This window comes from Anopheles funestus, chromosome 3RL (assembly GCF_943734845.2).
Source record: "Anopheles funestus chromosome 3RL, idAnoFuneDA-416_04, whole genome shotgun sequence".
NCBI classification, from domain to species: domain Eukaryota; kingdom Metazoa; phylum Arthropoda; class Insecta; order Diptera; family Culicidae; genus Anopheles; species Anopheles funestus.
The window spans coordinates 61,405,979-61,421,040 of NC_064599.1; the positions used below are offsets into that span (position 1 = coordinate 61,405,979).

At 39.1% G+C, this 15,062-nt stretch overlaps 1 protein-coding gene across 8 annotated transcripts in view; it reads left to right on the top strand.

Moving 5' to 3' along the window:
• Positions 1 to 15,062, top strand: part of LOC125768032 (teneurin-m) — a 616,010-nt gene that overhangs the window by 116,512 nt on the left and 484,436 nt on the right. For all 8 annotated transcript variants that reach the window (XM_049435139.1, XM_049435138.1, XM_049435141.1 and 5 more), the window contains one exon: positions 2,841 to 3,122. In XM_049435139.1, coding sequence (XP_049291096.1) covers positions 2,841 to 3,122 — 282 coding nt within the window. The remainder of the gene's footprint in view (positions 1 to 2,840; positions 3,123 to 15,062) is intronic.

A 15,062-nucleotide genomic window follows, 5' to 3' on the forward strand; every position in this document is an offset into this window, starting at 1 on the left:
AACAATAGCTTCGTATTGTTCAAAGTGCCGCAGGCTTAAAAATGTAATGACAGTCGGGGAAAGGTGTGAAAATGAATTTGTGCACATTTTCGGTTTGGTTTCGGTAATATTATTAAGAGAATTTAAGCTTCTATCCGGTTCGTCGGTAGCGTGACAGATTAGAAAGGTAAGTTGGTTTTAAAATAGAAAATTAATCTTGTCTACAAGAAGATCTTCTGGATTCTTGTGGACCTGCGTGCTATATTCTTCAAAATCTTATTTGCAAATGTTACATTTTCAATATCCTTTGTCCACCGGCGGCCCTGTGGTGCATGGGAAAAACGGCGCCCGTCCACACGGCAGGACCGGGTTCAAATCCCATCCGGATCGACCCCACGTAGCATGGACTGACTATCCTGCTACGTGGTAAAATAAGTCTTGATAACGGAGCAAAAAAAAATCCTTTGTTCATTTTCTTTTTGCTCAAAATAGACTAAAGTTAAATTAAAGCTGAAACTTATCTCTTAGAAAGTTCAGGAACGTATCAAATCATTTCAGAAGGAAATAACGGACATACGGAAATAACTTGATAAAATCTGCCATCTTCAAAATCTTTGTGTTAATAACGGATAATAAGAAACCGAATTTGAAACGACCCGGTGGTGTATGTGATAAACGGTTCCGGTTCCACACAACAAGACCGTGTATCAAATCCCATCCGGACTCCCCGTAGCAAGAATTGATTATTAACTATCTAAAATCAAGTCTAGTAAGCCAGAAATGGCCAGCATATCCTTAGCTGTCGTTAAACCAAGAAGAGATATAGAGAGAGAACAGACTGAGATGAATCTATGGTTTCGAAATGTTTGGAACAAGAGGGCTAGAGCACGATTTAGTAGAATAGCTTGGAATCCTAGTTGTTGATGCAAACACATATCCAAACAATTTCTTCACACAGCAAACTTATTCTTGAACTCATTCCTGGTGATCTTAACAGTCAGCTTCAACTATTGGACGTCAGCATACATAAACAATTCAAAAACCTGATAAGCGAAGAGTTAAGCAAGTGGAATCAAGGGACTGCCTTGATCGTCAGTTCTCCAGGAATAGCCCAAATTGGGTGCAGTTTGAGATAAAATAATTTTTTATTTCCAAAACTTTGCTTCAAAAAAGGTTGGTATACATGCAGAATAAAGGTTCATTTCAATGTTAATAAAACCAATATTTTCTCTTCAATAATTAGCTATTAGACCAATACAGTATTGGAACTTACTGATAGAAACTGAAATAATGACCACACAGCGCTGTTGTTGACTGGGAATCGAGAAGAACGTTGTTTCATAGTTTCACACCTAGATGGCGCTAGTAGCAATGGTTCTGTTTTCGGAGAAGAACTATCACGGGTGTGTGTTTGTGGCATTTTTGTACTCAAAAGAAACATTACTTTTAATAGTTTTATTTAAAAAAAACATATTTCTACAATTCTTTTAAGTGTTGTTTTCGATTTATTATGTTATATAAATAATATTTCATAAAAGACATTGAAAAAAATGTCTTAAAGAAACGTATTCTTCTTCCATTGCTTCTCGCCGGCCAAAGTGGCAACAATAAATGTTTAATTAAAAACCCGAAAGATTATCCCATCTCGTAGCAGTACCATCTATTAACCGTAGCCCAACAATTCTCGGTACGAACAGAAACGAACCGAAGTGGTTAATCCTTACACCGTTCGCTGCGTTGATAACATCGATTTTAAACCCCCCGGGCCGTTTTTCTCGGCCCCGTAACCGATCTTTCTGGAAAGGGGTCTTTGAATTAAATCCCATTGACCGATCATTTTGTCCCTTTCCAGCTTCCCATTCGCACGACTAATCCCTCGGTGCGATTTTTAACACCAGTTTAACTATCTTAAAATACAGCCCTATTTTCCAAAAACCCCTGGAAGCCCATTTTCAATAGCAAAAGGCCGTATCATGTGCCTCTCTGCCAAGCAGTGCTGCGGGAACAACATCCGCCAAATCGGTGACGGTGTGGTTTAACCACGGACCACGCATACAATAAGCCACCGTCGCTACGAAAACAGCATCGTTTCGGGTGCGTTCCGGGGGCAATAAAAATAAATTAAAATCAAATTGCACTATCAAGCGTGCGCCAGTGTGCCGAAAATCGTGTGGCTCCGCGTGTGGTTGATTCGGCGGGGGTAGCACACCGACAAACGTACTGAATTGCCGTAGCGCAACCCGGAAGAGGAGATGCACGCAAAAACCCTATCACCGGGGCAGTGGGCAAATGTTCCCGCAAGGCTGAGAAATTAATCGAAAACAAATTTGATCTGTTATCTCGGCTCGAGAGCCATTAAAACGCCGTAGTTGCCGTTCATTTACGCCATCCCGGGGATGGTCAGTGCGCGGGTTGGCAGGTGTTTGTGTGAGTGGTGGTGCAGCTGAAGATGGGTTATATTTCAACCTCGATTTGTGTCCGACCCCGGTGTACGAGCACACGGACGTTGTTTGATATGATGCACCGGTATAAATAATCCAATCGTTCAGAACCTGACCAATCGGGCCTAGAGGGAAAAGTGGATCAGTATGACTTTGGTAAAGGATGCAATTTCTTGCAAAACGGTAGCTTGCTGGATGGAACGACAGGATGTAGTATTTAGTTATCGAATGAAGGTGCATTATGTGGGTCAACATTTTGAAGCACAAAAGAGAGAACGAGCAAACTCTTCATTGCCAAATGATGTGTTTTAATCGCTTTCAACACTTACCAATATTTGCTCATCAATTAATATGAATATCTCTCACTTTACTGGCTCACCATATGGCTAATTTTTCTTTCGTTCTTTCCCCCTTTGGCAGGAAAATCGCGTCACTATCCGAGATACTCGCTTAACAGCTCGGACAACGAGGATAGCCCAATCCATCGGTCAATCTACGCCCAACCGTACAACGCCATCGGCACGGCAGAAAGACAATCAAATTTCACTTATCGCTCTACCAAGGGCACGACACAAGCGGTACAGGCGACCGTAGTCAATCCACTCACCCTCAACACACCATCGTCGGAAAACGGTTCCAGTGCGACGCTGACCGACGCAGAAGCATCACTGGCCAGGGAAAATACGCTGCTCGTAAATAACGGTGAGTGAGACAGTATGAGAGATTTTTTTTTTTGACATTCAAGAATAGTCAAGAATTTTTGGTTCATTTTCTTCCCATGTTTGAATCGTAACGATTTGGATGATTTTACGCATCTTGCGTTAAGCATTTGTTTTCCTTTTGGGCAGTTAATTGAATGATCTGCTCAATATGTGTAGTTTTGTGTAGATGGAAGAAGCCAGACAAGAAAAAACAAACGAATAGAAATGATGGACAATTAGTGCTGATAGGAATTTTATTGATGCTGATGAGATTTATATTATACAGGAGAACCGCCAAGCGAGAATGATCTTAAAGATACAAGCTTAACGAACGATTAGGTGATTATTAATGTGAAGCTATGGAATAATTTGGGGGTAAAGATTTAATTTTCAAAACAGTAAGATAATCTTCACATATATTTTTGTATTGCAAAATTTGAGTAATTTATGAATATATCAATTCTTCGTCATTTTGAGGTTGTCCACTTAGAAACTTTGAGTTCTTTGTTCACCTTCTATGTTTGTAAAGGTTGTCAAAACAATTATCCAACGTTTAGTTTTGCTGGGTTCACCTTCTTTGTTTGGAAAGGTTGTCAAAACATTTATCCAAATTATAGTTTTGCTTATAGTTTTGCTGAGTGCTAGAGTGTACTGAATATATGAATGAAAGTTGATAGTCAATCAGTTTACAGGTCTCCAACAAATTCTCCAAAATCTGGGATTGAAACTATTTTGTTCGAGCTTTAGTACATATTCGTTTGCGTTTAAAGATGATATTAGTTCTTGGGCTTTAACTTCGCATTTTTCGCGATGTTTGAAATTAAATAAAATTAAATATTTTCTCAATCTCAATATTTTCTCAAGAAATCTCAATTTCTTCCTGGGAAAGGTGTGTCAAAAAACACTAAAAATTTAGCCAAAAGCTTCATGTTTCCTACCAATAGTAAATGACACTGAGTATCTCGTAATTACTACACGAAAACGGTTTCTCATTGTCACCACAACTCGTTCCACACGGCATACGAATTAAACCTCATCATGGTAAATTATGAAACAGAAACTTTTCCCACCACTTGGCCAACCGCCAATTGGCATTTAATCTGTGCAGCTATACTTCTGCATTACTATCATCACCATGCTGGGGGAAGTGAAAGATGAATTATTCCTTCGATTCGAATATCTACGGCACGGTGGTATTGCTAATCGTGCCGAAGATAAGCATTTTTGCCGACCCGAAAAGAAAGTCATGGGTAAAGTAGTTAGAATTCTTACACTCGGTTAAATTGCTCCAGAGTGGGTAGCGGAAGGGTTGATTTGAAGCTGCCCAACTTTACCGACTATCTCAGGGTAGTTTTTGAGGGAGCCTGTTGAAGTGAATAATAAATTCTACGGAAGTCAATTATTTCCCACAAGGATTTATATTTGTGGTCACAGGAACAGCTCGGGTTCCTGAGGTTGTTCCAGGATTACTGAGAAGATACTACACTGTTACGCCACAGAGTGAGGAGATGAAGGAAAAGTGTGACAACCGAATGCCAACGATAGTTTTGGTCAGTGAATGCCATACTCGAGGCGAATGGTTGGAGTCCTTGGACGAAGCTGCAATGTTGCTGCAATTTCTTATGCGGTTTTTCCTGGCTGAGATCAAGTACGTAAGGCAGCACAGGTAAAATGTGTCCGTTGGACGCTGTTTTAGTTGCATCGTATGGCTCAAATCAGTACATGTTAACCACAATGTAATGGCCACCTGTAAATTCTGACAAAAATTGCAATTTTACAGTCCACCAGGAGCGGGTAAAAGTCGTAAAGCGTCGTCTAATTGCTAGGGGCGAAACGAATGCAATTTTGAGAAATTGTTCATTGCACTTTTGGCTAGGAACTGTGTACATCGTTTCGGGTTTTTCATGTTACTACACCACGAAGGTTCCCAAACAATCGGAGCACAACCGTGTATCAAAATAAGACACTGGTACCAAAATGGGGGCACTGCGCTTTCTTGCATCCTTTTGCGACTGACCGGATGAGTGTCCGGTACAAGAATTCATCAGGAAAAACGAGCCACTTACCGAGACGTGAGTCTGCAAACACCTCCACTATGGCACAAAACACACGCACGAATGGAGTGTGTCGGGACAGGCAAGGAAGACAGACACGTACAGACAATTTGCGAATCGTTGTTGAGTGGCTCTTTGCACTGTCTGGTCGGAAGGCAATTACATAGATTGTAGAAACTTGGGCCTTACAGCTGGCTGGGTTGATAGGGTGAAACTCTAAATCCAATAATTTCTTTGAATGGATTTTAAATTAAGGTGCTTATTTGAATGTTCTTGAAGGATAAAAAGGACAGCAATGTGTGAGTGAGAGGTTTTGCAGACGATTAAAATTGGTATTCAACATGAGAGGTACGTTTAAATGTGTTACCTCGTTATGTTAAAAATGTCGTTTAATGCAGCTCGTCTGATAAAAAAAAAACATGGAAGTCAAGGATATGCATAGCATTATAAAAGAAACTTCAATAAAAATAACGTAAAAAAATTTTAGTTAAGAGAGAGAGGCAGAGAAAGAGAGAACGAGAGAGTGTTAGAGAGAAAGAAAAAGAGAGAGTTATAAAGAGGATGTGTGAGAGAGAGTTAGAGTTTGAAATTGTTTTTTTTTAACTTTTGAAAAACCCTTTCCGTTTCGTTTTCCGTTTTTTTTTCTCCATTTTGTATATGTAATGATCTCTAAATTAATGTCCGCCATTTTTTGCTTCTCTGACTATTTTTTAACCATAAAGTCGGATAGTCAGTCCTTGCTATGGGGAAACTTACAATGTTTTGAAATCTTATCACCATTTAAATAAATTATTTTCATGTTTTGTTTGTTTTGTCCATTTTTGTTTTCATTTTTCTAGACTGTTCCTACTGTTTATACTATTATAACAGTTTTCTTCCTGTTAACGGTAGGAATTTTATCTTTTTTCGTTTTTTTTACAGTACAACGGATTGTATTTCGTACTTTCATTATTCTATCAATTCAATCTGTCTTGTTTTCATAATTGTATCAGTTCAATCTGCCATTAAATTTAAATAAATTTAAAACAATTTCTATAAAGGAGTCTGTAGCCTTAACTAAAGGTAGAATTACTTTTTTAAAAAAATCGTTATAAATCTTTCTTCTCTTAAAATTAATCTTCCAGCATCTGTTATATAAATTTTCAGTTGCTTCTATTGTTGTGTTTCTGTATGACAAAAAAAAGCACACAATTTTCAAATTGATAGCGACTCATAACGTTTTGCAACACATTGAAATTTTGTGCATACCATATGCAACAATTGTAAAGTGCTGTAAAAACCACATCAAGCAGCTTCCTCCCAACTTCACCCTCCACCAATCGCACACAGCACCATCATCACAAATATTCATACGATGGTCGAAATGTTTGTGCAGTGTGGGTGATGTTTTTCAATCGTACGACACGAATCTGGTTAGCATGATGCCATTCCACACCGTGCACCGGAAACCTGCGCCCCTTGTGGAGGAAGAATGGGGAAATAACTACAGTGCAAAACACCCTCCTGAAAACCACCCAACCACCTTCTTCAGTACGTAACGGGGCGGCACGAACTGCAAATCGTTCGAATGTCGAATAAACATGCAAGTCTAACGAAATCGCAAACCCAGCACACCGAGTAAGCAGGATTTTATTTACATCATCAATCATTGTCAGTTGCATTGACTTTCATGTTTTGCTTCACCGACACCTACTACTAGCAGTCCCCTGGAGATATTGGTTAGGAAGACGAAGGTTCAATCCTTTTCTTCCTAGATGCGGTACATTTTGCATCCGTACGCACAGTTCGGATGTTGGACAGATAAAAGTTGGGTATGTTCAATCGAAGTATTTTGCAAACATACGGAAGTAGGCAGCCAATTCACTTTAAATAAATGGTACGCAGTAGTGAACCACAATCTAAAGTGTTTCGGTTTTTGAAAGATGGACACATTTGTGTGCTATCTGGACGATAAGGGCAGAGGTTGCTCGTTAGTGTGCTGTTGATCGATTTTTCTTTCACCGAAGCAGTTCGACATAGAATGCATCATTTACAAAGAATGAATTTTAATTATAAATATAAATAATTTTCAATAAAAGTGAATGAAATTTGGACTAATTCTGTCATCTAAGCGAATCTCAAAATAAAAATAATTTTGTTCACCCACTTTAAACTGAATAAAAATGCAAAGACATGCGTTCGCCATTGTCTTGCTATGGATTTCCTTCCCGTGCCAAATTGAAAGGTTGATGACAACTGGCTACGGTCACGGCAACAAGCTAACTAGTGTCCTGGGAAGACACTGCCGGAAGACACGCGTCAAACATGGTGTATACCGGCGGCATCCAATGCAATCAAGGATCGACCCACGTAGGGGACAGTCGTCGTCTAATCGGGAATGCTGAAGCAGGGATCCGTTTCACCGTAAACCAGGTGGTGACCGGCAATCAACGATCGCATAGGTATGACACACACCCACACGGCCACCACCGGACCGCTTCAATCCAATCTGTCATACCGCTTGATGGTAAATCCACTTGAAAAATGTCAGCACAATAATATTCAATTACGGTCCGGATCTCACGTATGCTGGCAATTTCAACGTTTTTCCCGTCCAAATTCACCCCTACCCCACCCCACATCACAGAAACATTTCGGTGAAGGTGCTGAGCGAGAAGACGACCCCGTATAAAGTCCTGCTTGGATTGTGTGACCAAGAAGCAAATCATCAACTTTCGGTCTCACTCAATTTCATTTTGAGAACACATTTCTCTCCAGTGCCGGGTGTGCGGTCATGTACGGTGGTCGATGGCAAAAAGATGATTTCCGATCCCTTCCGCAAGTTGGATGGATTGTTAGTTTTCGCTCAAGACGATGAACGATTTTGCCGTATTCTTAGCCCGACGGTAACTTTCGGACTTTCGTACGACTTCCTTAAGATGCTGAGCCTGAATTCAGGTGGACTTCGGTGGCCAAGACATGCCAAATCCCTCATATGGTACCATTGTTTGCTTCGAAGCTTGCGGCTCGGAATGGTTTAACCGTGTGTATGTGTGTGTGTCACACCACCGGAAAGGTATCGCCACCGTACCGGAGCACACAAAAACGGTGCGAAACGTAATATGGCGAAGCGTTCTTGGTGGTTACTTTCGCACGGCAAGCCAAAACCGAGAGCAAAACCGTTTGAGGATTGGCTCCAGTCAACAATCACATTTCCGAGAAGGTGACCGTTCTTACGATGTTAAAGAGGCACTCGCAGATACTCGCTGTGGATGCTAGTGGGGAAGAAGAGCAAGAGTCTTGAATGAAATAAGTTGTGCTACTTGAGTGCACTTGACGTCCGGCACAGTTCAAACGCGGTGACTTGTATTCTGTTAATAGATGTACACCGTTTTGATATTTCTTTTACAGATGTTGGTATCTACCAACTCGTAATGAATTTTTCGATGTTTTAATAAAATTTACTTTACAAAATGGATCGCTCTAACCAATATAGAGTTATGGATCTTTTTTACCAAGAAGTTTAGAGCAGTGAATGCACTATTTATCAGTAGTATAATATCGTTTGATCGTTTGATAAGCCATCGTAATTGACTTCAGATGCAAATGATTGCAATTGAATATGTACGAGACACTGGGCGCCTCCATCGAGTATGTACGAGGTACTGGGCGCCTCCATCGATTGTGCATGAGGAACTGGGCGCCTCCATCTAACATTCATTTTACACAGCGCGAAAGACCATGCTGTTGCATCGTTCAATCTTCCAGTACCAGTTGGTAGCCATTTGCTTCAATTACAGCAGGCGAGATTGGTTTAGCAATCACTTCCATTACTGCATGAAATCAATATCATCCCTCCCATTATCAGGAGCTAGGCTTGTCTGCTCCAGGGGAGCGAAGGCTTTAACGCTTCAATCTTCAAAAGGTTTTTCGCTTGTTGATGAACTTCCGCAAATGGTCAACATCTATCGAACAACGTTGATGAAAAAAAAAATGTAATGAATCGACAGAATGGATATGGATTCTTGCCTAACCGGTCCAATAATCCATTAGGAAAATTGCCTTCCTATCCGAGCGTTTTTTCACGCGAAAGCAAACGCGATATCGCTTTTATTTTCTAAAAAGGGCTTGCTTTTGCTTTGGGGAAGAAAGAAAAAATCGCATGAGGTCAGGTAGCGCATACCTTTATGCTTTATGGTTTATGCTTAGCACATTGTTCACATGTAATGATTTATCTTCTCTTGCTTTTTTGCCCATCACGTGTTAGACACGGTCTGCTCATAGCTGACCACACTAGAAACAGGGCGAAGCAGCGATGAAAAAATAAAAACGAAGGTTACAAACGAGCCAGAACCACTTTCAAACGGTGCACATGGATTTTTAAAATGCTAATTAATGCACCATGTGCATGTGCACAAGAAATCTCTTCCACGGCAACCATTCTCCCGCGTTAGGTTTCATTCGGCGAATCGTTAAACGAATGATTAGCTTCTCTCTCTGCGCGGAACTTTGTCGGGGATATGAATCTGGATTTTTTCCACCCTAAAGAGGTGAATGAGGTTTTTTTTTTGTTTTTGTGTTGTTGCCGTTTCCATTCACTCACATCAGCCTGGTTCGGATCATTTACCAGCGATGCATCACGATGCATCAATGGGCATAAAAATCCAGGCACCTGAAGGAGTCTGTGGCTTGGTGGTTTTTGTTTTTTGCTTCTTTCTTCCGTTTCGTTTTGTACCAGTTCATCAGAAACGTCCCTTGAGGCAATGAACGTACCGAACAGCCGAACGAGCAACATCCAGCAAATGGGTCTTTGAGTGGTCTCTTAGCGGGGAGTGCATGCATCGACACGGTCCCTTCGGCGAGCTGATTTTTCTCGCCGGACTTTTCGCAATGGGGGATGTGTTGCGTGGCTCACTTTCTACCCGCTGTGGCAGTTAGCTGTTCTGTTCCATGAGAACCACGAACGAAACACGGCGGGTGGATTTATTCACAGCATAACCATTATGTTAAGTGCACCTGGTTGCAAGATTTTTCGGTTGACTTGTACCACCTGGGTTCGGTTGGGTCCGAATGAATGAGACTGCTGTTGACCAGTGCAAGGCGTGAACATCATGCTTTTGGCCGTCACCACGTCGTGCTAGAAATTCTAAATAATTCGTTAACATCCAATAAAACATTTAAGCAGAAGTTGGTATATTTGAAGGATTTTCCTCGATTTTCACGATTTGTGTTCCACGATATTCACGATCACAAAAAAAATATATCGAACTATAATTAATGTTATATTATTAGTATTATTAATATTTTTTAATATTTCAATAAACCGAACTAAGAAAAAAATTAGGTTGGGTTTTGTATCAAATGTTGCGGTTTTTTTTACTTTTTATTTTTACTCAAAACAATTTCTTATTAACAGTAATATATTTAATTTTTCTCAGCTGAAAGCTTCATCTTTTTACTGGCTGTATGAGAGTTCAGCGACGAAAAGAAGAACAAATTATTTGAGTAAAAGTCTAGTGCTTAATATCACGTTGCATAGACAAATCAAATGTAATGTATAAAACTTCAATAAAAATAAACAAGTTATTTTGTTCGCTAACACATCATTTCTTGATGTCAAATAGTTTGACATACATTTTTAGCTGTCAATGAGAATAATTACTATTATGATTCATTTTAATTTTTTTGTTCATTTATGTAGCTGTCAATACGGGCAGAAGGAACTAAACATAATGCAGACGGGAAAAAGTTACTGCTAAAAAAAATTTAGAATTTTATTTATATTTTGATTAAGTAGCTTCAGAGAAAGTCAGTTTATAACTCTGGTTTTGATAAATCTCTCTCTCTCTCTCTTCTTGGCTTTAACGACCTAACAGGTCACGCCGGCCATTTCTGGCTTACTAGACTTATTTTACCACGCAGCCGGATAGTCAGTCCTTGCTACGGGGGGACGGTCCGGATGGGATTTGAACCCGGTCCGGTCGTGTGGACTGGCGCCGTTTATCACATGCACCACCGGGCCGCCCCCTTTTGATAAATCTTCACCTTAATTTGAAATTAATATTGATTTTGGGTGATAATTTGAATTATTTTTTTGACTTTACATTGTGTTTTCATATCTTAAGATTATTAATGCCAAATGAGGTGTGGAATGCAATGATTTAAAATTTAGCAAAATATCAGAACCGATCCCACGTCCATTGACAACCTAATCAATAATTTTTATTTACACTAATGAAAGTTACCAAAACCAAAAGCAAACTGATTCTATAAAATATTATGTGATAATTACTTCTACGAACACTTTATTAGATACGAAAGGTTCATCAAAGTTTTCCAATAAGCTTTTGCTAATGAGTTATGCTTAAAATAGTTCACCGGAAGAGCCATTTTACAAAACTCCTGAAGCTGAATGACCAAACCGAAAATGACATTTTTGTTCCCGGTCGCCCCCGCTATTCCGAGACCAATTTTAAAGGCCTATTTCGTGTCGTTTGCCTCCCCGCGCCCGGTTCCATTAATGCGATTCGATAAAGCCAACTGGTCAATCGCGATTATCCGATTAAATTAAATTTATTTATTTAAATCCACCGGCGCTTCATGGAATCCGATTATCGCCGGTTTGCAAGTAATTGTTCCGTGTGCTTAAAAATGTAAATTGTCTCCCGACTTGCCTGCGTACTAGTTTGGTTCTCGGTAGTGATGGTGCTAAATCAAACCAAAAACAAAAAAACGACCGTAAAGAGAGTGGAATTAATTGTCCTTGCAGGATATGCTGGATTGACCATTTCCTAAATGGCAGCTGTGTAGAGTAGTGAAAATTTGTTCACCAACTGATTCACTGTGCGGTGCATTGGTTCAGGAGTAATTGATCGTTTGTGGTCGATTGGCATTAATCGAATGAGTATGTAACCTTTTATGCGTGTGCGTACGTTCGAGATCTGACTGGGTTGGTATGAGTTTTACAACAAATTACATTTTTAAAATTAAAAAAAAAAATTTAAATATATAAAATGTAATTATCCTTTAATTCTAGCGTCTTGTAATTAAGTTATAATGAATGTGAAACTATATATCTTGAATCAATTGAAATAAATCTTCTCCATACGAGCGAAACATCAATTCAAACAGTGAAACACATCAATCTACTGTTTGCCACTAAGTCACCCATCAACCGTTTCATCAAACGATAAAATGTCCTTGTTTGGTTTTTATCCAAAAACGGCTTCACCATAATTTATTAACTCCTTACAGCACGGTACTTACTATTACGCAAAATCCTCCCGCAACGAAACCCGGGCCTCGGCGATGATTACGACAATTTATTAGACTTTCGAGTGAGAAACTGTTTTCGCTAAGCAGCGGTGGCAAACAATTTACCCTCCCACCCAAACGTTCAAATACCGTAATGATAAAATAATTAGAAGTTTTAGTTTACGCCTATGCCTCGTCCAATCTCTCTTTCCTGTACTTTTTTCGTTGTCTTTCGAAAGGCAGCTATAAAACCGTCACCAACCGTAGGAATGTGTTACGGGACTTAAGCGGCCTTTTTCCACTCGTCGGTGGCGTTTTAAGCGAAAAACCATCAACAACCACGGGTACGATAAACATGAATAATAATTTACTGTTAAGGATGTCGTTGTATCGGGTGAAAATTATTGCGCACGGTGATAAATTATTCAAATTTATTTCTCACATCTTCACCGGCAAAGCTAGATTATCCTATTTTAGGGGTGGTTGAGGAATGTGCTCGGTGGGTACACCGACAGGAGATGGAAATTGTTACCCGTAGTGGTTCGATTTTGGTGGGTGGATTGTTATGGGTAAGCTAGTTAACTTCAAGCTTTTCTTTAACCGGCCGCAGTTAGGCAACGGGATGTTGGATGGATCATAAAATTTAAAACTATCAAATACAGTTTAACATCATTTACGGGTTGTTAATTTCAAGAGCTAGCATATTGGCGATTTGAATTTGTGTTAGAATTTTTAATCTTAGGAGGATACATACTTTTAGATGAGCGGGAAAAATGGGTAAAATTCGGGATTTTGAAACGGGAAATTTTAAACATTATTATTGAATTCATTGTGGGATTTTTTTCAGAAAGTGTGTTTAACAGAGTTTAGAAAAATATTGTTAAAAATATATATAAGTTTACATTAAAAAACAAGATTTACCAACTGGCGTAACTCCATCTTGAAATAAAATATTCACATGATTTTTAAAGGAAAGTAATAACCAAAATATAAATAATATTGCTAAAAGAGAAATATTTTGAATTTCTTTTATAATTTACAATTTTAATGGAATAATGATTGATAAAATGGTGAATGTACACAATTTTGTGTTGTACCTAATTAAAAGAAAAAAAAGTAAATCTCTTACAAATTTCATCTCAACAATATAAAAAAAGGAATACAATTAAGGCCACATAGCAACAGAACTCCGGACCATCCACAACAACAGTAACAACAAACACAGCAATAGTCACAAACCCCAGAACCACAACCGAGCATGCCCGGGATATGGCAAATTACAAGGAGGAAATGCCTTGCGAAAATTGTAATTACCTCAGCTGTCTGTGGCTGACAATACGGCAAAAGCCGTAATCATGTAATAAAATAAAAATAAAAATAAAAAAAACAAATTTCATCTTTGTTAAATAGTAATGGTAGAGGTGTAAAGGGTGTTGCAAACGTTGTCAAAATGCCTATCAAAAATTCATAATTTTTTTTAGAAAAATTTTCCTGTTTTTTTTATTCTGGTAGAACGGCCCGGCCGTATTGATACAAATTTTCCTGTTAACCGAGTTAAAAATGTGTTCATTGAAATTTGAAAATTTATTGTATTTTTGAAGCTCAGAATAATAGTCATTTTTTTAAATATTTTTTTTTTAAATGTATGTAAATGTAATGTGTCATTTAGTAGAGATATTTTAGTACCTTTTTAAATAAGAATTATTCATTTATAGATTTTATTTCGTACCGAATATTTGCTTATTTTATCTAAACCAACAACAAATCATTGTTTCGTGCTGCATTCTGGGTATAACTTTTTTTTTCTTTCACTGTACCAGTTTGCAAATACAATCCGTTAAATACACCAACCCCGTTTTGCGTTTCCAACGTGAAGTAAGCAACGAACCGAACGTACAACGAGCAACTTCGCCACCGTCTGAGGATGTCATCAAATTTGTCTCAAGTGTTTGACGCAATGAATAGGCGTCGCCAAGATCTGGCCAGACTGTTGGTGTTTTATTTTTTGCTTCTTTCCTCTCGTTAAACAAGCAACGTCTGCCCGAGCAGTGTGATGATGCAAAAAGCAAAGCAAAAAAAATGTGTCAAACTGTACTGTTTCGTTTTTTTTTTCTCTCTAGAAACATTTGCAACAGCTCACATTTCTGTTAGTGTGTGTGTAAAGTATTCATCTTTCACGTGTAGGCTTTTAACGGTTCGTATCGAAGTCCGTTATAGTACGGTTGCATCAAGCAGTGCGTTTTCTGCTTGATGCAGAAAGCATCATGCGTTTTTCCGTGCATGATTACATGCATATGCTTTGTGCTTCCGTACATCGCTTTTGTGCCTTTACAACAACAACAACAACAAATCCCATCAACAAAGTGTACATGTTATTTTGTTTTTGTAAAAGCAAAGGTTACACACACGCGGGTAGCAGTCACCGGATAGAAAGGAAGGAAGGAAAGCAGGCCTCATTGCAACAACGTGGAAGTGAACTGTCTGGGTGCGTTCGAGTGTGCATGAAAGACGACCGGCTACTTCACCCTTTTGCGTTTTGCAGTTGCAATTTTTTTCCCCATCTCTCTTTCTTTCTTTCTCTCTGCACACTATTAAGATGCAGTTGACTTGCATGCCGACACGAACTGTGCAGGGGGAACGAAAAAAAATCTCCT